Here is a 23,904-nt window from a genome sequence, read left to right as displayed (position 1 = left end):
CTCAAAACCCCATTTTGGGGAAAAAAGAAACCTTGAAGAGGGACCGCAGTGATGATGATGGTGATACTTGGAGAGCTGTTTTAACACCTTAAAAAAATAGTTAGGTCTCCAAGTATCACCATGGTACTTGGTGTAAAAAGTTTGAGAATGGCTAGTTTAAGGCATAGAACATGTAAATTTTTTATATATCATATCTTACAGCACTATTGTAGGCGTTTGTAATAGTGGTGATAATGGATTTTAAAATATGCACAATAGCCCTCATGCATTGCTTTCTTATTGATATTTAAGTATTTATAATGTAAATGAGAAAGACACCACTTTTTTTTCTTCTCCACCCACCACATTTGTTTACCATAATGGGCTTTGTAAACGGCCTGTAATGGATGCCGCTCATTTGAACAGTGTCAGGTCACGAGAAGGCCTACTTGTCAAGATCAGAGGGAAAATGTCAGCCAGCTCTTTGGAGCGCCCTTGTTTACAACTACGACATGCACCCACAGGAGGCATGGCTATTTCTGTAATCGTTAGGTTTAAAGAAAAGACTATATAAACTAAAAGCAACAAGGTGATAAGGAAGCAGACTGGATTACTTGAAGAAATGTGCGTGAGACAGATATATCTGAGTTGTCTAAATGAATTGCCTACATATTGCCGATTTTTCTGGGAATTGCACTGATGTATTTCAGCAAAAATATTGATTAGTACACATCTTCCTGCTTCTTTTCTTTGAAAAACCTGCATGACTCAACCTGCGTGACTCGAGCACCGAAAGCAGGTCTCACAATTTTTCCAAACACACTGGTCAATATGTTTTGTCTAATAGAAGCAATTTCCTTCCTCGTTGTTGAGGTATTAAGGGTCTAATCATGTCATCAAGGTAGAATTATTATCAAATGCGAGAGTCCGTAAATGTTGTTTTTCTATGAAGCGACCTTTCATCATGTTTTTGCACTGCCATACACAATGTGGACCTGGTCGAATCCGCTGTGCATCGTGAAAATGTTTCTCATGAGATTTGATTTTGATCTTGAAGGATGAAGTGGTGCAAGGGATTGAAGAGCTTGTTTTCTCTGGGTTTTTTTGTCAGAAAGCTTTGTTTTTGGTGAAACCAACCCATCGTCTACTAATTACTAAAGAATGGAGAACGCTAGAAACAAAAATGTTTTTTTCTGCTGAAAGAAAATAGCCTACTCTTTCTTTTGGTAGTTTTTGTATTGTCACAGAACACAATATTCTGTGGGTCTTGAAAGATAAGTCAAAATGGTCTGAAACGGGCGGCACGGTGGTTCAATCCCCGGCCCCGCCTGTGTGGAGTTTGTATGTTCTCCCCGTGCCTGCGTGGGTTTTCTCCGGGCACTCCGGTTTCCCCACATCCCAAAAACATGCGTGGTAGGTTAATTGACAACTAAATTGCCCGTGGGTGTGAATGTGAGTGTGAATGGTTGTTTGTTTCTATGTGCCCTGCGATTGGCTGGCAACCAGTTCAGGTTGTACCCCGCCTCCTGCCCGATGATAGCTGGGATGGGCTCCAGCACGCCCGCGACCCGAGTAAGGAGAAGCGGCTCAGAAAATGGATGGATGGGTCTGAAACGGCTGAGAATATGGGGAACTCTGCTTTGAAAACAAACGGCTGCCAGTGAATGAATTCGTAATTGTCTGTGTTTATAGTGTGAGGTTCAGTCCATTGAGAAGATTGGTTGCTGCCCTTAGTAATAAACCCGTAAAGTGGAGGAATAGGACCGTCGACCTGAAATAATGTGGAAAATTCCATATTTGCTTCATGTGTTATTTTTAGAAAAAGTATTGCTGAGATTGAAAAAAAATGAAGAGGAGAGAAAGTTATGCCAAGAGCAAGGGAGAGGTAGGGAATTAGCGCAAGAGACGAATGGAGGTGAGTAAAAGCGCCAATGTCAGCAGTAAAAGCAGTCTGGGCCCTGTTCACCGAGAGAGTGGGTTTTGCACGTGTGCACACTGGTCTGCTTTTGCCCACTCGGCATTAACAACCGTCAAAGTCACTGCGTCCTGAGACCAGCACACTCGTGGCTGCAAGCGCCTCCCTTGACCTCTCGTTAATCCTCCACTTCTCTTTCTTTGTCGCTTTTTTCTCCCCCTGCACTCCATTTTGTCCATGCCTTTATTGCGAAGGATGCACAAATTGAACCTTGACTCTTTCCTCGCCGACCCACTCTCAAGCCATCTCTCCTCTTCTACCAATAAGTGTGCCCCAATAAATGTTTGTATCCTTTATCCCGAGTTTTTGTGGTTTATTTGTGTGTCATTTTTCCTTTTTAGTTTCATACAATTTGACCAGTGTAATGATCAACTTCAGGAAATTGTAGCATTGCAGATTGTATGGGCTAAAGTCTTGGAATCAATTCAGGTCTGATGCAAGGATAAATGTTGCGTCATGGTAATGAATATTTTAAAATGAGAGAGAACTACCTAATAGGCGTTGAATGACTAAAGGCTTTTTGTAGTCGACTATGATGTGATGACAGTCGAATCGAAGTTACTTTTGTGCGCTACGGACCTGTTTCACATAAACACATATTTTGTCAGAACCAAATAAAAACAAATTATTAATAATTCAACTCACCTTTACACTGAATGTAGTTGTTGAAATTAGTGGGAGGCTGCCATCCTGCGTCCTGTTTTCTAACATAGTGTTGTAAAGTGACATGTTTTTCTCTTTTTTTCTCTCGCATTTTGGACATAACATTTTGACAATGAAGATGGAGCTTGACTTCGCCTCGCGGCCCTCGTTCCTCGAGGCCAGTCCCGTAGTCCCGCTAGTCTGAATATTTCAAGATTAGCGACAATGAGAATAGCCGAAGCAAGCGAGATTAACCGCTATTCTCATCCACCACCATCTTATTTTCGTACTTTCATACCCACGCAGATCTATGAAGACTGTGTCGCTTTGTTGACTGGACATTTTTCTGCTCCGCAGAGCGTTATAGTCTGGCAACGTCAGCATACAGGCGAGTTGAAAGTCCTCTGAGAGTTTGTCGATTGTAAGACGAGATGCCAAAACACGTGATTAGCGATTAGTAGACTTTAAGTTGTAAATATTGATGCGGAATAGTAAAGTCGATTTGTTGACTTGTCGACTGATTGGTTCAACCCCTACTACCTTATCAAACCTTTCTCCACAGAGAAATACAGTATGAAAACATACTGTCTTATGTATTTTTTCCACAATATCAAAGTGTTCCCAGGTGTTTTAACCAACAGGTCTGGGATATGCCTTTGTCAAAATATTGCAAGGATCAAGAATTTTGCACGTATTTTACTCCCTAATATTTTGTCTTACTGAAATTAGCCTGTTTTGATGGGGAGGCCCAGTCTCATGAAAGTGAGGCAGTGGTCACCCTGTCCCATATACTGCTGGATATACTGGAGTCAAGTCAAGTTTATTTGTATAGCCCTTAATCACAAACGAGTCTCAAAGGGAGGATTTTATTACCGTGATAACCAGTCTAAAAAAGTGAGCACCCCACAAGACAGCACGGATTGTATTATCCCTTGTGGAGGCGGAACTTCATTACCATGCCGCTGAATTATACTTGTGAATTAGTGTGGCAGATCTGTGCATGTAGTGCATGAAGCAGACACTTCACCAATTTCACAGAGCAATCAAGTATGTGCCGCTTATCAGAAGATAACGCTGTTCAATAACGCTAATCTGTGCATCCACCAATAAGTCAGTGCAACTCGGCTTACCGTTTGGCTTTAGCGCTTTTTGTCTACTTAACATACCTACAGGACATTACAAATGCAATGACAGTACTTTTAACTTCATAAATAGCTTCATTTATATGAATGAGTTCGGTTGAACTTGAAGTGTGTGACGATCACAGCGCTCTTAGATGAGTCAAAAGAGCCAACTCTTTCTCTGAAAGTAGAAGGATCTATGAGATACAAGTCTGTGGGAAGAGCTTTAAGGTCAAACATTTTTTAAATGGCCCGAGTCAAGTAATTAAGCAGAAGGAAGCTGCCAGAGGAGAGAAGAAAGCTCTTACTGTTTGGACTTTTCTGGCAGAGGGTAAAAAAGGCAAGACTGGCCAGCATCCACCATAACAGCTGTACAGTAGGCCAACACAAAGTATTTTTCCTCCAACTACCATAGCCGGAGTCACACACATAACCTCAACATAAAGACATTTCTGTGTCATTTAAGGGGCATTTGGAGCTTAAAACATTTCTCAAGAGGGGGCTCCATTTAAAATCACAATTTTTTTGCCCCAAATTTCATTCGTGTTTAGCGGCTGTGGTTAATTCCGTCCTTGTGTTCCTTCCAGCCTCTGAACCCAACCTGAAGCTTCGCTCCCGACTAAAGCAGAAGGTGACGGAGCGCCGAAGCAGCCCCCTCCTTCGCAGGAAAGACGGCCCTTTCCCCACAGCAAAGAAACGCTCCTTGGATATTGCCGGTGAGTGGATTGCAACCGCATGGTTTAAGTGACACAATTCCAATGTTTTGCTCTTGAGTGGGTGGCACAGTTGAACGAAATCCTAACCTTGACCCAGAACAGAATCAGCAACATCATAATCTGCTTTTTTTATCGTTTATATTAGCTTGATAAAAAAAATCAATTCCACCTTAATGCTGCTCTTGTGTTTGTTCTCAATTTGTTGTTTGTTTGTATATCATAAATGTGATCGTTTAAGTGTTAACATTGCCTTTGTGATGTGTTTGTCAATAAGAACAGGTGAATTAAAACTTTAATTGGTGTCATTCATAAATTTCTTGAATTGAGAAGTTGTGCAATTGGTCTTACTCTTAAAATAACATTTTAAAAAGTCTTGCTGTTCAGCTGGGACCTCATGCAAACCAGTGGTTTTGGCTTATTACGAATAACTCTGACTTACTATGAGCTGTACTATGCGCTGTAATATCTTATTGAGAAAAAGTTAGATATTTTAACTTACAATAGGATGACTTGTCTAATGAAAAAAAACTTGCTTCTCAAGATCATCTTTCTTTTTAGGCTAAAAGTAAGAACAATTTCCTACTAACAAGTCTTTTTCACTGAGAAATCTGTGCTGTGTGCATGTCGTTTCATGTGTTCTCTTAATTTAAACATAGGGAGATTGGATATTTGTCACTTGAAATGTACATGGAAATATACAGTCTAAAAAAATCACACGTTGGCATTCAATTGCATTCCAGCCTCAACGTTGCGTTAAAGCCATGTAAAAAGAATGAAAAATTGCTTCGTCTTTCTTCCAGACTCTGCATGCAGCAGTGCCCCAGGCTCTGGTCCCAGCTCCCCCAACAACAGCTCCAGTAATATCCCTCATGAGAATGGCGTTCCCATCTCCAGCAGCCCAGGAGAGGTAACACCATGATCACTCACTGATGTGTGAATAAATGTACAGAGTATAGGAAACATGCTTAACCCATTCATGTGTGCCATAATAAAGTCTGCATGTCCCCATTCAGACGTCCCTGCTTCAGCGGCTGGTTTCAAGGGATGGTTCCGTCCCCCATCTTTCACTTTACACCTCCCCTTCTCTGCCCAACATTACCCTGGGGCTGCCAGCTACATGTCCTGGAGGCAATGTGAGTACACGTGCAATATTATAGAATACAGTGTTTGTCACAACACAGCAAAGCATCAACACCATGCATCTAGCATGTACACAATCAAGAACCCATGTTACATAACGACTGTATCCATTGATTTACTATACTTACTGAACACAAACAAACCACCTTTCCCTGAGGCTCATCAATAGTATTAGCTAGCATACTAGCCTACAGTAAATACGAGGTGACATCACAGATTGCAAACAAATACACATACTGTGCACAAATGGTATATCCCAGTAGAGTCATGCGTTGGTATTTACACAGAATAATAAATGTCTGGGAATATAGGCCAATTGGAACAGAATTGTAACAGCTTTCCACAATGAAAGGCCACTCTAAAATGTGCCATTTTATTGTACTGAAGGATCCAGGGTCAGTCAGTATACCACCCCCACCCCCTCCCCCCATCAGACAGTTAAAACTGCACATTTATAGACTGGCCTTTGATTGGGGCAGCCTAAGGCACACCTGTTCAATAATCATGCTGCCTTATCGGTATCTTGAGATGACACACCTCTGAGGTGGATTAATTATCTCGGCAAAGGAGAAGTGCTCACTAACAAAGCTTTTAGCCACATACAGCAGTATTTGAGAGAAGAACAACAGTGGTGTGTTTATAATTTTGTTTATTGTATTTTTGCTTCTTTTTTTCCGCTGCTTTTATTTCCTCATATTCCGGCCTTAGGTATGTCTGACTTGACTTCCTTTTGCATCTCAACAATGTCTGCCCTTGCATTTCTCTTTTTTTGTAGACAATATCAGGACATCAAGATGCCGAGAGCCGCCTGGCGTTGCCTGCTGCCTTGCAGAAGAACATTCCTCTGACTCCCCCTTTCCTGCCCGCTGCTCACTTGCCTGCCTACTTGGCATCTTCAGGTCTGGACAGAGAGGGGGTGGGAAGCGGCGCAGCTGGCCATGCCCCCCTTCTCCAACACATGGTGCTGTTGGAGCAGAGCCACAGTCCAATGGGTCAGTATTCACTGGAGTACAATCGGACTTGCTACTGTGGCTTAACCCTGAACTGTCGGTTGCGTAAATGAAAATAGTTTCTAGCTTGTAAGTATTACAATTCTAATTAAAGCCGCAAGCGGTGAAGAATGTGCTCTCGAAGCCACTTTTTCACAGCAAATCCTCGAAATGATTTTCAATCTTTGATGCCATGCTCTGCCCATGTTACATGGTGTAAGAAGGACATTTCTGAGGACTGGGGTTCTAATCCCTGCCCCGTCTGTGTGGAGTTTGCATGTTCCCCCCGTGCCTGCGTGGGTTTTCTCAGGGTACTCCTGCTTCCTCCCACATCCTAACAACATGCATGGTAGGTTAATTGAAGACTCTAAATTGCCCCTAGGTGTGAATGTGAGTGCGAATGGTTGTGTATTTATATGTACCCTGTGATTGGCTGGCGACCAGTTCAGGGTATACCCCACCTCTCGCCCGAAGATAGCTGGGATAGGCTCCAGCACGACCCTAGTGAGGATAAGCAGTACAGAAAATGGATGGATGGATGTTTTCAAGCATGTTGAGTCCACCAAAAAAGGCAATGTATTTGTTGGAAGAATAATATTTAACAGTAATTCCAAAGCACTGATAATATGAATGTGGTTTATTAAGTTTAAGCAATGTAACATTAAATATTCAGATTAACAAAAGAACAAAACAAAGACGCTTAGTGTATAATTAGAGAAATTTCATCTCAAATGTTTGAAAGTTTAACATCTATGATAGTGACCAAAATGATCACGCTATTTGTCAATATCAGAGGTGGGTAGAGTCGGCAAATATTGTACGAGTAAGAGTACTGTTACTTTAGAATAATATGACTCAAGTAAAAGTCAAAAGTAGTCCTCCAAATAATTACTTGAGGAAGAAAGAACTCAGTAAAAAAAATACTCTGAGTAAATCGTGAGTAACTTCTGATTTATTTTTTAAATCAGCGCATGATCGCAAATAAAATAAAAATAACTACCGTATTTTCATGACCATAAGGCGCACCGTATTAAAAGGCGCAGTCTCAGTTACGGGGTCTATTTCTGTATTTAACACATACATAAGGTGCAACGTATTATTGGGCACAGGCATGGTAAAACATACGCTAGCTTAAAACATACGGTAGCATGCATGCACGCTAAAACAATGTTTTTAAAAAGGCAGCGGGAGCAAAACTGTGTTCGGTTGTACTTTATTGAAGTATTTAACAATGTACTCACGTTATTTTTCATTAATCCTCATTCACAAATCCATCAAAGTCCGTAGCTTCTGTATTCGAAAGGAACAGCTGGGCAAGTTCTCAATCAAACACGCCAGGTTCCCTCTCGTCATTGTCGGAGTCAGTCTCGTTGCCGTGCGGCTCCTCAGAAATGATGCCGGCTTTTACGAAAGCTCGAACAACAGTGCAAGCAGACACGTTATCCCAAGCATCCACAATCCATTCACAAATTGTGGCGTAACTCGCCCGGCGCTGCCTCCCAGTCTTAGTAAAGCTGTGTTCGCCATCTGTCATCCATGGCTCCCACGCCACTCACTTCACTTTGAACACCCTGTTTACACGGATGTCCAGCGGTTCGTCAAGCCTCCCGGAATGATGGCAAGCTTCCTCACTTGCTGCACATGGCAGAGTTATTGCATGGCAGTCAAATGGTGACTTGAGACGCTTCTCCCGGCTGTTCTCTGCTCATTAATCCATTGCTCGAGTTGGTCATCCAACTCGGGCCACCTCGCCTTGTTTCCGCGTTTTGTTTTTCTTTTTTTTCCGCGGAAATTCAGCTTCGTCTTCTTGAGTTGGCGAAGCTCGTTTACTTGCTTCCTCCACTTCGGATTCGTTGATCTTGAATTCTCTCGCGGCTGCTCGATTCCCACGTTCCTCCGCGTAACTGATAGCTTGCAGTTTAAAATGTGCTTCGTAAGCGTGTCTCTTCGTAGGTGCCATTTTCGGGGGTCCTTAGCCAAACCGATGTTGTTTTGCACAATGCACACCCCGGCGTTATATACCTACTGGGGGTGTGGCTATAGCGTCCTCCTTCACGCACCCTTCCCCCTTTACGTCCGCATGCTGTCCTAAGCCATGTCCGCTTTTCCTCTGTATAAGTAGCGTGTCGGCAGAAAATGCTCCCAGTCAGTCAAGCGGTCAAAAAAAAGTTAAAAAAAAAAAAAAAAGTCAAGCGGAGCGCTGATCACACAACAACATTTATAGATGTTGGAACTCGGTGCACACATAAGGCACGCCGCATTATAAGGTGCCCCGTCCATTTTGGAGAAAATTTAAGACTTTTACGCCTTATGGTCGTAAAAATACGGTCAATAAAATATGAATGTGCAACTTCAGATACTACTAAACAATAAATAAAATCTTTGTAAAATAAAATCTTTGTAAAATAGCAAATTAAGGCAAATTCAGCTCCAAGAAATTGACTCCACTTGTTAAACAGCACAATACTGTAGGCTCACCAGGCAGATTACAAAAACAGGAACAAGGCTGCAGTGAATATAAAAAGTATACACACCCTTGTTCAAATGCCAGGTTTTTGTGCTGTTTTATCAAGCTAAATCATTTTAAAACTTTTTCCACTAGTAATGTTACCTAGAATTTGTACAGCTCAACTAATTTATTTTTGTATCTTTTTGAGAGGGGAGGTGAAAATAAACAACTGAAATCAACTTGAATGTGATTTACTTGGAGTTGACTTTTAACTTACTGCCTTTTTGGCTTGGTCACCATGGCAAAAGAGATGTTCTATTCTAACTGGTCTTTTACCTGGTTAAATAAAGTTCAAATAAAATAAATCAAAAATAAATTTGGTTGCACAAGGATACACTCCCTCTTATAACTGGCATGTGGCTGTGTTCAGAAGTAACAGATCACATTCAAACTCGTGTTCAATGGGAGTCCACACACACACCTGCCATCATTTCAATTTTTAAGTAAAACAACAACAACAACACATGCATAGGGCCTTACAGAAACATTATTTGCTTTATCCACTAAAATGACTGAATGAAGAAGCTGTTTGATGACCACACTTATTGATAGTATGTTTGTTTGTGTGTGTGTGTGTGTGTGTGTGTGTGTGTGTGAGAGAGAGCGAGATAGAACAGAACGTACAACTGCAACTTACCGCAAGGTGTTTTCTCGAGTTAGAAGTGGGCTTAAATATCCACGTTTGGGCAATGTCAAAACTATGCTACATGCTAAAGCTGTTGTTTTGCATAGTCCGTAATGTAAACACGAGTCGCGCGTAGCTGTCACGACTCACTTTGATTGGCCCGCGAAGCCCAATGGAAGACTTTGAGTGCGGACATGTGACGTTCTTGTGTTGTTTGATTAGTGAACTTGAGTCAAACCTCACTGTGGTAATCACGGTGGATTGGAACAAGCAAAGTAGCGAGCGGCATGTAGATGATTGTAACGGAGTAAAAGTACAGTTTCTTCCTAACATAAATACTCGAGTAAAAGTAAAAAGTATACTTCACTAAAACTACTCTGACAAGTAAAATCTATCCAAAATGTTACTTGAGTAAATGTAACGGAGTAAATGTAGCACGTTCCTACCCACCTGTGGTCAATATTAACAATTTTGCTAAAAGAAATGTAAATCAAATACAGGTAAATGTAATGGATCTTAAGCATTACAAGTTTTATTTCGCATAAAGCAACGCAATTAACCACAAAATGGTGCAAAACTGGCATTTCTTGAAAATTTTGATGGAATAATTGAATAAACAACTGGATTATGTAGTAGCCTACAACACATCAGCAAATATAAACTTTGTTTATTTTAAACTGAAGGTTAACATACATAGCATATGCACAGCTAACATTAAGACTAGAAACAACATTAGTTATACAGTGCAAAATAGCTCTTCAAGAACTATATAACAACTTATGACATTGTCTTATAAATGTGGATGTAAAATAACATGGTGTACAAACCAGTGAGTGAGCCCTAATAAAGGATGAATGGTTTTATTTAAAATTTCATCTAGGGATAAAAAAAAATCATAGAACACAAACATCCCACTAGCATTACAATAGCTCAGCAAGTGAAAACGTTTTCTAAAACAATTGTTTGCAACTGTAATTTTCTCATATGTAGCTTTAAAAGGAAAACAATCTGCCCGCTTTTATCTAAGTAGTCTAGCGTGCTTTCCAACTCCATTTGTGCTTTTGTGTACCGCAGTTGGCTTAAGCGGCCTTCCGCTCCCGTCGCCTTCTATCTCCAAGTTGGCCCGCGGCCACCACCCTTTGGGTCGTACCCAGTCGGCCCCCCTGCCCCAGCAGCAGTGCGGTCAAGCTCAGGCCCTGCAGCAGCTGGTGGTCCAGCAGCAGCACCAGCAGTTTCTGGAAAAGCACAAGCAACAGTTTCAACATCAGCAACACATCATCAACAAGGTACCACTTCAATTCGTCACTATATAAAATACTATGTACATTTAATACAATAGAAAAGACCCACTGAGAACTAGAGTGGGCGAACTCCATTTTTGTCTTTCTACAGGAGAGTGACTGGGGGTTGGTATCTTGGTGATTTATATCGCAATGATTACTTATTCTGGATACCTGCTCTTACAGAACTTGGGGTTTACCTCAGATTTAGGCTTTTTGCCAAATTATTTTGACTTTTGTATTATAATGAATCTTTTATCCTCAATTGGGCTACTGTCATCATCTTCAGTTTCATAAGTTGGATGGCGGTCAGTATCATCTAGGTTGCCTGAAAAGAAAGAAAAAAATAGTTTTTTGCAGTATTGGTCTAAGTCCAAACATTAAATCCATCAATATTTCTTGAAAAATTGTAAAGAAATTAACTTATACTAACACGTAGATACAATGGCACCCAGGCAAAAGCACTTCTTACTTTCTAGAGTCTTCTATCAATCGCTGATCCTCACTTTCTGGGGTGTTGGCCTAGTGTTGCACTGATGAATCAGGAAAAGTACTGAATGCAATACTGGCCTGCCCCCATTTCAGAATTAAATCTAAACCTTGATTTAGACGAGTATGCATCTCATGAATAAAAAATTCAACATACAAACTTTAATTTGAGAACTGGAGTGGCCAATACTCGAGAAACATAGAAACAAACAACCATTCGCACTCACATTCACACCTACGGGCAATTTAGGGTCTTCAAATTCAAATTAAATTATTAACAAAGACATATATTTCGGCGACACTAGCAGCTGCCTCACCGTTCTGAGGCCTTGGGCTGAAATCCGGCCTCCCCTGTGTGGAGTTTGCATGTTCTCCCTGTGGCTGCGTGGGTTTTCTCCGGGTATTCCGGTTTCCTCCCACATCCCAAAAGCATGCGTGGTAGGTTGATTGAAGACCCTAAATTGCCCGTAGGTGTGTATGTGAGTGGTTGTTTGTTTATATGTGCCCTGCGATTGGTTGGGGACCAGTTCAGGGTCTGTCTACCCCGCCTCTCGCCGAGAGTCAGCTGGGATAGGCTCGCGCACACCCGCGACCATAGTGAGGATAAGCGGTATAGAAAATGGATGGATGGATGGATATTGTATTTCACTTTTTCATGGGAATTATGATTTGTGTGATCCTGAATGTCTCCACATCAGATTATACAGCAGGCAATGAGAAAAGTCTCCCAAGCATTTCTTGTGTGTGTGTGTGTGTGTGTGTGTGTGTGCGTGCGTGCGTGCGTGTGCATATGTGTGTTTTCTCTTGGTCACCATGGCAACTGTTCTCCCAACGATGCTGCCTCCGTCTATGGCTTCCAGGAAATGTGACTCACCGTAATCATGGTGGGCGTGTGTGGTGCGGTGGTGTGCGTATGTATGTACAGTATATTTGAGGTGTAAATGAGAGTTGGCTTCTTGACAAGGTTGTGGGGTGGTACTGGGGGGTGGGGGGGGTTTGGGTGCGGCAATTACCTGAAGGCTTCATTAACTTAAAATGTTTAACACCAGTACATCCTGATTGTCGCAAGTCACTCTGTGGAAAAAGATTAATCTTTCTTTTGCACTCTTTGCTCTCCAGACAAGTTAGCAAATTAACGAGTTTGATTAGCCGAGAATATCAATAAGATTGCACCAATCATAAATTCTTATCAGTGACTGCTTTAGTTCAATCAGATGGCACAATAGTACTTAAATTTGACATTTAATCTGACATTTAATGAGACACTCTAGTATCGCACTTAGTTACATTTTCATTACGGTATTTTAGAAGCCATAACAGGAATATTGCTACGACCAGCGCCTCGCTGAATGATACAGCTCTTGTTATCGGTCCATTTTTATTTAATTTTTTGTATTGGTCTGATACTTATCGTGCATCCCTACTTCAATCCAACAAAATTAAATTCCATCAAATTAACAGCCTCTTGGGGGGCCTCTCCATGCCTAAAAACTCAGCAATTTTGGCACCGTGTGTGTATTCTGGTGAAGATGGATGTATTTTAGGGGTTCCAAACATGATGCCCCAAAACTATCTCAGTAGCGCCCCCTGGAAAATTTAAAATATTAGCCGATGACATTGGTTTCACCAATAGACACGAAATTTGGTTGACGTGTATAATGACAGGACGCGTGAAAAGATCTTAAGGTCCCATGTAGGAAATTAAACAGGAAGTCGGTAAAGTTGGTTTGAAGCACCCATGTTGGGCAAATTCCAGGGCTTGTGCTTTGAATTCACTCAAATGAGCTTCAATCAGAAGCAGGGATCTTAGACAGTTGGGTGACACTAAATTGCCAAGCTTTTTCACCTACGGCAGGTAATGTGGGCGGAGCCTGGAATCAGCGTTTTGATTGTTTCGAGGATTGCCCGTGAAAAGGGGAGGCATCAAAAACAAAACAAAAAAACTCTCCTAACCAAGAGTTTTCACTTTCACAAATAGACGCGGAATTGGGTGGATGTGTCTATCATGACAGGATCCACAACAAAGTCTCAAGGACCCATACCAGAAATTTAACTCGGTATCGGCCATTTCGGTTTGGGCGATTCCCTTAGCTCGTACTACTAAGGAATTTGCATCTGTCAGCGTCAAAGTGTGATGACCATTTTAAGGATTTGATGTGGAAAAACAGATTTTGAGGCAGCTTTATTATTTTGTTGTTTTTGTTGTTGTAGAATGTTTGTTCAGAAACACATCTGTATGTTTGATTTGCTTTTTTGACAAGCTCTGTGACCACAGCAGTGAAGTCACCAAAGATAAGGGCTATCTGTTTCTTTATACACTTGAGTAGTACTCTCTATTCGGTGAAAATATATGCAAATGAGAATCACGTAGCTTCCACAATCATACTTTGTTTCCCTTGGTTCAACTGGCTAGTTTAGTGTCTCTGTTTTGACAACGGCCACTCTTTCCTGTGGTCTAAAGGTGGTAGCACGAGGAAGGAGAAAGCAGAGAAAGAGAAAACAGAGGTAGCGAGGACCAGTGCGAATCAGTGTTGCGGGAGTGAATGGCTGTTTTGAGTTTGTTTGGAAAAGAAGGACGAGGATGAGGCAAGAGGCTGTGCTCTGACGTCAATGAACTGTTCCCTGGGCAATATGCCAACAAAGTGTGTGTGTATGTGTGTGTGTGTGTGTGTGTGTGCGTGCGTGCGTGTGAGTGTGTGCGTGCGTGTGCATATGCACAAACACTGATCCACTCCATTTCTGACCTACACAAGGTGCTCGATGACAAACTGAGACCTCAATCACATGAAGATTATTCAAAAAAAAAAACTTTTCTTTACTTCCTCTTGTGTCTTTTCTGTAGCCTTGCTATCATTTGCTCAGTGTTTTTCCTTTCATGCAGGCCCGGACAAGTTAGCCATACTTAATTTAGAATAGAACACACTCTCATGAGTCTTGAAACAAACAACAGTTCTGAGAACAGGTCTGGCTTGACTTTTCAAGTAATGTTTGATTAATATTCGATGTTTTGCTTGTTCGTTATGGCAGTAAGCAGACAAATTTTTCGTAATTAAAAACAGGTGATATGAGCCATTTCTTTCATCATTTTTGGTCCCTAATGTTTCTTAAAGGGAAGGTTTGCAGTTTTAAAATCGCTTATCCTCATTAGGGTCACGGGTGTGTTGGTGCATATCCTAGCTGACTTTGGGCTAGAGGCAGGGTACGCCCTGAACTGGTTGCCAGCCAATCGCAGGACAGATATTGACATGAGAAAACTAGCACTCGCATTCTAAAGCTAGCATTGTACGTTATAAAAACAGTAATTACATCATTCAATAGTTTTTGCCACAATTTTTGCTTCGTTTCTATAGACATTGTGCTACTCCTTCTGCTGTGTGCACTTTAGCCACCCGGGGGCAGTATATTACAGACATAGAGACACACACACAAAGAAGAGTTTCTCAATGGACTTAGTGAGCTGCAGTAATATTTTTTGTAAAGGATAACGAATATATGTTTGTGGGTATTGTTATATTTTCTACGTTATACAGTAACTACCACAACATCAATGCTGTTTTTGCTAGCCCGTGTATGGCATTTTACATTGTTGGCATTAAGCTAAATGGCTGGGATTGGCAATAAACAGCTTGAAGCCTCTTTTTTGAAGTGTTGTTTGTTGTCAAGATGAGTTGAAGTCAAAGCAAAAGATCGGCCGAACGGCTTATATGTAACTCGAAAGGTCACGTTACTCATATCTCAAGGCACCACTGTACATGAATTCGCAAGAAGCGAGAATTAATCTGCCAAACTGACATTTTCCACATTTAATTTTGTGTCCAGATCATGTCGAAACCCGGTGACCAGTGCTCAGCTGCCAGCTCCGTGCCATCTGTGTCATCAAGGCAGCACCAGAGTCACCCGGAGGAGACGGAAGAGGAGCTCAGGGAGCATCAGGGTCTCTCGTCCTCCTCCTCCTCATCATCATCACCGTCCTCTTCCTCCGTGGTCATCAAGCAGGAGCCCCTTGACCCTCAGGAGCAGGAGGAGAGGCAGGCTGAGCAGGAGCTCTTGTTCCGACAGGTAAGGAGAGAAACCATGTGAAGAAGTTGAAATGCATCAAATCCCATCTCAGAATCCCTCTCTTCTTCATCTCTCTTCTTATGTAACACTGAGTATTTTTTTTTCCTTTGCTGAATGTTGGAGTGTTTTTCTTTTGTAAAGGAAGTCAGTGGGAGCAAGCAGACAGCCATGGCAGATGGACAATAAAACACCACCACACACACAATTTTTAACTGTACTGTTCATTATTTTTGCACGGAAAATTATGTAAGAGGTCAGTACGTAGTGGTTTTCATATCTGTCTTGCAGTCAAAAGGTTCCGGGTTTGAATCTCGGCTCGAGCCTTGCTGTGGGGAGTTTACCTGCCCCCCTGGTACTCTGCCTTCCCAAAACATGCATGTTAGGTTCACTAAATTGTCCATAGGTTTGACTGTGAATATTTTTCTTTGTCTATATGTGCCTTGTGATTGGCTCACGACCAGTCCAGTAGTCCGTTGGGATAGGCTCCAGCTCAACCGTGACCCTAATGAGAATAAGAGCGATGAAAATTAATGAAATAGATGTCCTGCAATGGATTGGCAACCAGTCAAGGGTCTACCCCATTTTTCTCACCAAAAGTCATCTCAAGTCAACTGAAGACTCCACATTGTCCATAAGTGTAAATGGTTGTTTCTCTATTTGTGGCCATTGATTGGCTGGCGATCATGAGTCTAGGGTGTACCCCGCTTCTCCCGCCCAACGTCAGCTTAGGCAGGAGAAGCTCTTGCTCACCTGTGACCCCAGGACAAGTGCTATAAAAATTGATTAATGGAAATCAGTCGAGATGTTTGCAACATTTTCTGGACAAAATTCATTACATCACAATGTGTTATTTTCAGTATTCTGTATACACTGACCACCATGACCACTTGACAGCAAACAGCAACGCGATGAAAGAATTGATGAGGATTATTAGCTTTTACAAACTTGTCTTGCATTTTATCTCGCCAGACTGTGCTCATAATTGTAGCTGGTCTCATTTGCATACTGTAACCCTTTATGGTGCAAACACATCAGACCGACAGATCGTGTTTGTTTGTAGCGTAAAACACCCGTGATAACATCTTCAGGCCCCACAAACTAACACACGATCTCCTGTAACACAGTCAGGACGTCGTGTCCTCTTGCTGTCTCGCCCATCCCTGCCGTCCTCAGCCAAATTCAATCAGACACTCCTCTGGCTGTCGCCATGGCGCCCGTAGTGTAAGCGGACACGCCTATCGGGATGGCAACACAGGAGTGCTTGATGACTTGAATTGTGTAGTGGAAAGTGCATCCCATCACGCGGCAATACTTGGGTTAAGTTTCCGTGAGACAATGTATAGTAATTCAAATAGCCAATTAGGCCAAGTGTATGTATGCTGCACAACCAAACTGAAAACTTGTCTTTTTGTTTGATGTTATTTTCCATGTTGAAACCAGCTTACTTTGAATTTTGCACAAAATTCTGTTTGTCTTCTTTATAACTATAGCTTTTCCAACATCTTTTTCAAATATGATGTGTTCTTTCAACCTCATCACACAGCTTGGTATTTGTGCCCAGGGCGCCATCTTTTGGCAAGAGAGAGAAAATGCAGTCTCCACTGTCATACGACACGTCCGTAAAGCGGGCAGTAACCCCCCCCCCCCCCCCCCCCCCCCCCCCCCCCCCCCCCAGGGACTCAGGGCCATATTCTCCCCTTAGTGCGTAAGTCAGTATTTTACGTGCCTGACTTGCACGTTTTCAATAACTTCTGACACACCCACCCAACAGCTTGACTCATTGAAATCTGCAGGTGGGTAGAATTCCCAGAATGTGGAGTTTTCCTGAGACATGTGAATGCCATTGAAATACATTTGGGAAATATCTCATGCTTTACCTGTGAAATTAACCCCCGTGCAGATCTACGGAAGTTGGCGTTCGTCCAATGAGACGTGGACACCGCTCCTCGAACGGGCTAATTTAAAGGCGCATGTGTTTTTGTATTCTCTCTCTATACCCACTCTTTTAAAATAAATACTGTACTATACTGTATATGTACTTGGATTCACGTTTGGAAGGCCATCAACAAAGCGAGTGGCCAACTGTTGATCAGCGTATCGGTGTAATGTGGCAGTTGGCCACACGGTGAGCGTACATAGGCCAGGTGTCCGTCAGCATGCCGTATCAGTCACTGGGTCACCACCAGCCGTCGACTGCTTGGAGGACGCGAGCTAATCAAAATGTGCAATATAATGTTTCGCCGTCCCGGGACATTAGATGTACTACAGGGGCATGAGGAAAGACTTAAGTCATGAGGCAAGACTTAAGTCTTGGGCAGAATAACTGCAAGGCCAGATATGAGAGGGAACGCCCACACTTTAGGGTTACTCCACCCAAAGTGCGCACATGGGCAGAAGACGCGCAAATGATAGAACTAGGTGGACGGCAGAATGGGCGCAGACAGAAAAGCGTGGAACATACGGGAGGATATGGCCCTAAGTGAATAGCGAAAAACCATGAGTATTTGATAGCGCGCCCCCCAAATGTTTGAATTGACTATATTAATAGTTGAAACAGTAAATATACCACAAACATTGATCCAACATTTTCAAATTCATCATATTAAAAAATAAATGGCCAGCAGATTATTTGATATAAAGAAAAAGTGTGCACCAGAAGTGCACACTTACATGCACATGTAATGAAGACTCTCCATAAAACTTTCACTAACAACCCAGGCTGAACTTAGATGATCCCTGACATACAAAGATCTTAAGATTCAGTCGAGATGTATCACTTCAACAATACTCTTCCTTGACCAAAAAAAGCTAGGGATTAGGCGCCATCTTGTGGCATATTAGGTTGTCGTAGAAAGAGCACAAAAATCTGGAAATAGTTTTTTTTTTTTTTTTTTTTTTTTTTTTTCTTTACGTGAATAGCTAAGGATAAATATGTTCCAGAGAAAAAACAAACACAGATATGTAATATTGTGAATAGCAAACTGCAAATAGGTGGGGATTCACTGTCCACACAGCGATTTTATTACTTCTGAGCCAATTTTTAAAATGTGAGAGATCCCACAAATGACTAGGAAACAACCAGCAAACAATGCGATAGCCCCACCGGCAATCACTTCAAATCACATCACTATCACGGAGTCTGTAGCTTGGCCGAACTTGGTGTTGACCACACGCATAAGGATTTGTTGGCCCCAACTGTTATTCGAGCGGGGAGTCAAAAATCACTTCACACACCCCACACCAGTGAATAATCTTTCACAGACATCTGATTAGCGGTCTTTGTTGTTTTTGATCGGAAAAATGCTCAAAATGGGCCCGATCACCGGTATGTGTGCATCTCACTGAAGAGAATGTGCGTGTGTGTGAGTGTGTGCGTGTGTGTGTGTGTGCGTGTGTGTGCGCGTGCGTGCGTGTGTGTGTACGGGTGTTAAAGCAGCAGACCCTGCTGTTGGAGCAACAACGTATCCACCAGTTGAGGAGCTATCGGGCGTCGATGGAGGCGGCCAGCTTGTCGGTCAGCTTGGCGGGGCACCGCCCGCTTTCCAGGGCCCAGTCCTCTCCGGCCTCCTCCTCCTTCCCCATGATGGTGCCGGAGCCGGCGGTCAAGCCACGTTTCACTACAGGTCCGTTGGAAAGAAAGCATTTGTGTGTTTTCGACACATTTTGTACTGATCACGAGTAAGTCTGAGGACTGACATGTAAATTTGAAATAGACAGTCATTACAATCCAATTTACACCACTTTTGAGTTTTCGCTTCATTTTTCCTGCAGCTCTATAGTCCAACATTTTATAAGTGTGATCCATTATGCTTCTGGTCATAAATTATTAAAAATATCTTTATAATGTGCCATCTCATCTTTCGACCATACAGCATCCATTAACTTCCTTTTTCAAGAACTCTCATCTCACTGTCTTAACATTCAACTTTACATATTAACTACTTTTTTGAGGATGGCTGTATTGGCAATAATCAGGTGTATCTTGTACCAAGTCATAAACCCTTCTCTTCATGTCGCGGATCTAATTGACTCATTTTATCCATACATTTTTGGGGGCCTATCTCATCGAATTATCTTCACTGAAGCCTGATCTTGGAGCATTAATGTATTAAACATCGATTGAAACTGTTAATGATATGGTCAAATTGACCCAAGAACATAATTGATGTTCCTGAGAAACTAACATAACAGGACAGTTATTCTGAATCAGAACCGTTAATCAGAATCACTGACTGTTTCTTTGGTGTCGTTTATCGTTCAGGTCTGGTGTATGACTCATTGATGCAAAAGCACCAGTGTATGTGTGGCAACACAAACAGCCATCCGGAACATGCGGGTCGTATCCAGAGCATTTGGTCTCGTCTACAGGAAACAGGCCTCAGGGGACACTGCGAGGTAAGGCCGCAGTTTAACTTGGCAACAGGGGGACAGTCAGGAAAACAAATTCACATTCAAAAAACACAATTTAACACTGTGGAAAAATTAAGGATTGACTGCAATCAACTTGATTAGTTAAGTAGTATATATTAGTGTCACATTGAGTTGTTGAGCACTCTTTTAAGAATGTACCCATGTTTCTTAATTATAGCACAGCGAGAAGAATAATGACCTTCTTAAGAACTGTATGGATGGGTGTATTAAGTAATTATCCTCTTCTATTACATTTTGATTACACGTAAATAAACTCCAGAGAGAAAGTCTTGATTTCACCAATAGGGGGAAGTGTTTAACCAGTTATTGCAAAGAATTGCCTTGAACTCACATTTCTGTCATAGAGACAAACAGATGGAGACTTAGTAATACCGTCCTAAAATTTAAATGACATATGCAGACTTTGCCTAACCGCCCACCTGCCTAACTTACACTGTATGCATTACTTACTCCTATATTCTCAACATACACAATACAGTTGCATAGCATCATACTGTACATCACTTTCTTGGAATGGCTTTGATGCAGTGGGTAGTTACAACATGAAGAAACAAGTTAGTGACTACTAGAGCGTCTTCTTTTTTCCTGTTTTTCTTGTTTCTAGTGTATTCGGGGAAGGAAAGCCACACTGGAGGAACTCCAGACAGTCCACTCTGAATCCCACGTTCTACTGTATGGAACCAACCCACTGCGGCAGAAGTTGGACTGTAAGTAACACTCTGATCAGAGACACCTGATAAACTGAAAACATATAAACGTGATAGATGATTTAACTCAATCAATTTGTCTAATAAACTAGGTCTCATTCATTTTTAAATCTAAGAGCGTCACAATAAAAAGGCTCAAACCCAAACCTCAGCCATCCTAGCTTTTAGTTTAGCCCAGTGGCATTCAGTGGGAGCTTAAGTGTACAAATCCACAGCTTATTACCACCACTATAATGTTGCAAAATAATGTGCAAAAATGCAAAAAACTGTTATTATTATTATTAGTAACCATTACTACTAAAGCAAGAAACAGAGAGAGAAACCTTTTTCATCATCATAAATCACCCCCAAAAATGAACAAACCTCCACACTACAATATAGCAATGACAAAAGCATATAAACTTTAAATGAAATACATTGTACTCGGGCGTTATGGTGACCAATTAGCACATCTGCCTCACAGTTCTGAGCTCCTGGGTTCAAATCCGGTCTTCCTGTGTGGAGTTTGCATGTTCGCCCCGTGCTGCGTGGGTTTTCTCTGGGTACTCCGGTTTCCTCCCATATTCCCCCCCCCAAAAATACATGGTAGGTTGATTGAAGACTCTAAATTGTCTGTAGGTGTGAATGTGAGGGCCAATGGTTGTTTGTTTATACAGCGGCTGAAATAAATATTGAACACATCACAATTTTTCTCACAAAATATATTTCAAAAGGTGCTATTGATATGAAATGTTCACCGGATGTTGGGAACAATGCAAGTGATCCATACATACAAAGAAAGTAGAACAAATATGATCAGAAATTAAGTGTGTAATAATGTGAAATGACACAGGAGGAATAAGTACTGAACACATGAAAAAAGGGAGCTAAAATCTATCAATAATCAAACCGCAATCTAGCCCTTTGACAGTGCACATGACTATCAGCTGGTTCACCCCTAATTGATTGCCAACAAAAAGGTCTCATTCCCAAGGTGTGAGTCAAGACACATCTCATGATGGGCAAGAGCAAAGTGCTGTCTCAAGACCATTGCAAACTAATTTTTGCAAAACATAATGATGGTATTGGTTACAGGCGCATATCTAAGTTTCAGTGAGCACAGTTGGGGGTCATAATGCACAAATGGAAAGCCAATCATACCACCATAGATTTGCCTCGATCAAGTGTTCCTCACAAGATTTCTGACAGAGGAGTGTAAAGAATAATGATAAGAGTAGTGCAACGAATAATCAGAAGAGTTGTCCAAGAGCAAAGGACCACCTGTGGAGATCTACAAAAAGTAAGTGAGTGCACTCTGCCGCCATGGCCTGTATGCACGCTCACTAGGCAAGACCCCTTTGCTGGGGGAAAAAAAAAAAAAAGCATGACAAAGCTCGTTTAAAGTTTGCTAAACAACATTTGGACAAGCCAGTTAAATCCTGGGAGAATATAGTCTGGTCTCATGAGAGCAAAACTGAACTCTTTGGATGCCATAATGCACACCACGTTTGGAGGAGAAATGGGACTGCCCATCACGGTAAAAACACCATACCAACAGTGAAGTTCCAAGGTGGGAACATGATGTTGTGTGGCTGCCTTTCAGCAAATGGTACTGGTAAACTTCACATTATTGAAGGAAGGATGAATGTGCAAATGTACCGAGACATTCTTGACAAAAATCTACTGCCACATACGAGGATGATGAAAATGAAACTAGGGTGGACATTTTAGCAGGATAATGATCCAAAACATACTGCCAAGGAAACTCAATTGGTTTCAAAGAAAAACATAAATAAAGTTGCTAGAATGGCCCAGCCAATCGCCTGTCTTGAATAAAATCGAAAATCTATGGAAAGAACTGAAACTCGATGTCCATTAAAGAAGCCCACGGAACCTTTAAGATTTGAAGACTGCTTGTGTGGAGGAATGGGCCACAATCACACCACAGCAACGCATGCGATTTGTTTCTCCATACAGGAGGCATCTTGAAGCTGTCATTGCAAACAAAGGCTTTTGTAAGTATTAAATAATTAGCAGTTGGCGCGTTCAATACTTTCCCCCCGTCTTATTACGCACAACTTAATTTCTGATCTTATTTTGTCTACTTTCTTTTTATGTATGGGTTAGTTGGGTTGTTCCCAACATCTGGTGAAATTTTCATGTCAATAGCACCTTTGGAAATATATGTAGTGAGAAAAATGGTGACGCGTTAAATACTTTTTTCAGCCCTGTATGTGCCCTGCGATAGGCTGGGGACCAGTTCAGGGAGGACCCTGCCTCTCGTCCGAAGTCAGCTGGTATAGGCTCGAGCACGCCCGCAAGGGACTGATGGACATCGTACTCACCAGAGATGCGTGTTATTCATAGACAAACTCCATAATCCTTTGCTCCTCAAAATTGCGTTGGGTAGTCAGAGCTACCTGTAGCTAGCTGTCACAACGAGCAAGTTGTTGCTGCTCTAGAAGTGAAGCGAATAAACGCTTTTCTGGGATGAAACAAGCCAGCCGCCCTGTCCTTTTTTAATTTTTAATCATGTCCGATATTTGTGCATCTTTGAAGCAAATCCCAATAAATCCCATTGAGTACGATGCAGGAAATGCCGTGAGACAACTTTGTTCTGATCAACCAATCAGACGGGACAGGGCCTCAGCGTAGGCGGAGAGTGACGAAAGTGGTGAATCTGACATCTGATTGGTTAAGAAAGACATTGTTTGTAGTTTCTGTGTCCTACGCCGGCGGTCGGGATTCTGAAGGCCCTGAGCAGATTACATTGACATGGCAACACATAGAAGCCGAAATCTGATTGGACAAATAAAAATCTAATACAAGTTGTAGCTTGGCAGTCAAGACACATGCTATGAAATGAAGACAAAAGACTGTTGGAAATAAATCAATACATATATTCTTATATTTATTATTATATACACAGTATTATTACAATATATTTTGTATTATATTATACATATATTGTGATAAATATCAATAATAATTAATTAATCATTTAATTAAGTTGTAAATGTAGGTCAGTGCTTCTGATAGAGTTTAGGTCAGCAGAGAAGGCTTCGAAGGCCTTCAGTGTACGCCACTATTTTATCCCATGTGCAGGATGAGAGGGCCCCAAAGGTGTTTAATGGGATTAAGGTCAGGATTCTACAGTATGAGGTCCATCATACCTTTCTGGACATTGGTTAGTGCACTGGAGCTCCTTCACTGTTCTGGTTACACAAGTGGATGAAATGTCATTGTTGCCGTTAGGAACTTTT

The 23,904-nt window shown here is 41.7% G+C and overlaps 1 protein-coding gene across 9 annotated transcripts in view; it reads left to right on the top strand.

The window, feature by feature from the left end:
* The window catches only part of hdac4 (histone deacetylase 4), a 148,514-nt gene that overhangs the window by 81,980 nt on the left and 42,630 nt on the right, over nt 1–23,904 (top strand). For 8 of the 9 annotated variants that reach the window (XM_061791727.1, XM_061791726.1, XM_061791729.1 and 5 more), the window contains 9 exons: nt 4,305–4,433; nt 5,234–5,340; nt 5,447–5,566; nt 6,349–6,565; nt 10,771–10,982; nt 15,285–15,524; nt 18,958–19,147; nt 19,786–19,919; nt 20,560–20,662. In XM_061791727.1, the coding sequence (XP_061647711.1) occupies nt 4,305–4,433; nt 5,234–5,340; nt 5,447–5,566; nt 6,349–6,565; nt 10,771–10,982; nt 15,285–15,524; nt 18,958–19,147; nt 19,786–19,919; nt 20,560–20,662 (1,452 nt within the window). The remainder of the gene's footprint in view (nt 1–4,304; nt 4,434–5,233; nt 5,341–5,446; nt 5,567–6,348; nt 6,566–10,770; nt 10,983–15,284; nt 15,525–18,957; nt 19,148–19,785; nt 19,920–20,559; nt 20,663–23,904) is intronic. The other variant, XM_061791724.1, reaches the window with a different exon arrangement.

This window comes from Phyllopteryx taeniolatus, chromosome 12 (genome assembly GCF_024500385.1).
Source record: "Phyllopteryx taeniolatus isolate TA_2022b chromosome 12, UOR_Ptae_1.2, whole genome shotgun sequence".
Classification (NCBI taxonomy): Eukaryota; Metazoa; Chordata; class Actinopteri; order Syngnathiformes; family Syngnathidae; genus Phyllopteryx; species Phyllopteryx taeniolatus.
The sequence above is the reverse complement of the archived record's forward strand: the minus strand, read 5'-3'. Positions and strand labels throughout refer to the sequence as shown.